The 1,540-nt window shown below is 44.7% G+C and overlaps 1 protein-coding gene across 1 annotated transcript in view; it reads left to right on the top strand.

Annotated features, from left to right (window-relative positions):
* The window catches only part of TMC5 (transmembrane channel-like 5), a 120,860-nt gene that overhangs the window by 102,255 nt on the left and 17,065 nt on the right, over window positions 1-1,540 (top strand). The window contains exon 14 of the mRNA XM_011976099.1: window positions 759-856. Within this exon, the coding sequence (XP_011831489.1) occupies window positions 759-856 (98 nt within the window). The remainder of the gene's footprint in view (window positions 1-758; window positions 857-1,540) is intronic.

The raw sequence follows: 1,540 nt of genomic DNA, 5'->3' as shown, positions 1-1,540 counted from the left end.
ATGTATTAATCCATCCATTTATCTAACCATCCATCCATTTATTCATCCATGTATTCATTCATGCATGCATCCATCTATCAATTCATGTATTCATCCAGCCATCTATTCATCCATCCATCTGTATATCCATCTATCCATTTACCCATCCATCATTCATCCATCTTTGGGCCATGTACCCAAAAGTTTCCTCTCCTCCAGCCAAATCTAAAAGCTCCCAGTCTATCAGCTGATAGCACTGACTTCCTGCAGAAGTTCCTAGCCACTACTTTCATAAACTGACTAATCTGAGCTTCCAGTTTACACTAGCCTACTAAACCTCTAGGCCACTTTCTTAATCAAGCAGACATTGATTGATTTTTTTGTAAGGTCAATAAGCAAAAAGAGTGAAGGCATTCTTAGCCATTGGCACTTCCTGCTCTCTTGAAGAAACTGATTACCCTTGGCTGAGACATGGGATCCAGAGGGGATAGGGCAGGGATGAAAAGTTTTACGGGGAGAGATCACGAACTGGGAAAGTTTGGGTATGTGTGGAAGGCAAGCTTTAATCAGGGGAAGAAGGAAACCCAAAAGACAACAACACCCTTGAAAACAAACTCAGCTGCATATTTTCAGAGTGGATCTACTGTTTTGAGTACACAAGGACTTGGTCAAACCCAACCATTAGCTATGTCCTAATGGGCACATACAGCCAGGAACAGAGGAGAATTGAGCTGAGGCCACAGCGCCTTCCCACATGCGGACTCTTGTTTGCCTTCCAGTGTTGGGAAACTCTCATTGGCCAGGACATCTACCGTCTCCTTCTGATGGATTTTGTGTTCTCTTTAGCCGATTCCTTCCTGGGAGAGTTTCTGAGGAGGTAAATATTTGTCGTTCTTAAGTAATTAGTGCCCGATGCTGTAACCAGAACCTGATTCCTGGCTGAGTGGGACGTACAGGTCCCTGACATACTCAAAGCGTGCATTGTTCCAAGTCTGCCTGTTGTCCTTGGGGATACTGTTCACTTCTAAATTAGCTAAAATTTCACCTTAACCTGACAGTTCTGTTGTCATAGTTCACTTGGTTCAGTTGACCTTTTACAACCTTTTGAAAACAAATTCTAGAAATAAAAGACAGAAACTGAGCCATCTGAAATCTTATCCAGCCGAGGGCAGTGGCTCACGCCTATAATCCCAGCACTTTGGGAGACCGAGGCAGGAGGATCACTTGAGGCCAGGAGTTTAAGACTAGCCTGGGCAAAATAGGGAGATTCTGTCTCAAAAAAAAAGAAGAAGAAGAAGAAGAAGAAGGCAAAGAAAGAAAAGAAGAAAAAAGAAATCTGGGCCGGGTGCGGTGGCTCAAGCCTGTAATCCCAGCACTTTGGGAGGCCGAGACGGGCGAATCACAAGGTCAGGAGATCAAAACCATCCTGGCTAACACAGTGAAACCCTGTCTCTACTAAAAAAACAAAAAAATACAAAAAACTAGCCGGGCGAGGTGGCAGGCACCTGTAGTCCCAGCTACTCGGGAGGCTGAGGCAGGAGAATGGCGTAAACCCAGGAGG

Source organism: Mandrillus leucophaeus, unplaced genomic scaffold, assembly GCF_000951045.1.
Source record: "Mandrillus leucophaeus isolate KB7577 unplaced genomic scaffold, Mleu.le_1.0 Scaffold162, whole genome shotgun sequence".
Taxonomy (NCBI): Eukaryota; Metazoa; Chordata; class Mammalia; order Primates; family Cercopithecidae; genus Mandrillus; species Mandrillus leucophaeus.
Note: the sequence above shows the minus strand (reverse complement) of the source record. Positions and strands in the feature narration are given on the sequence as shown.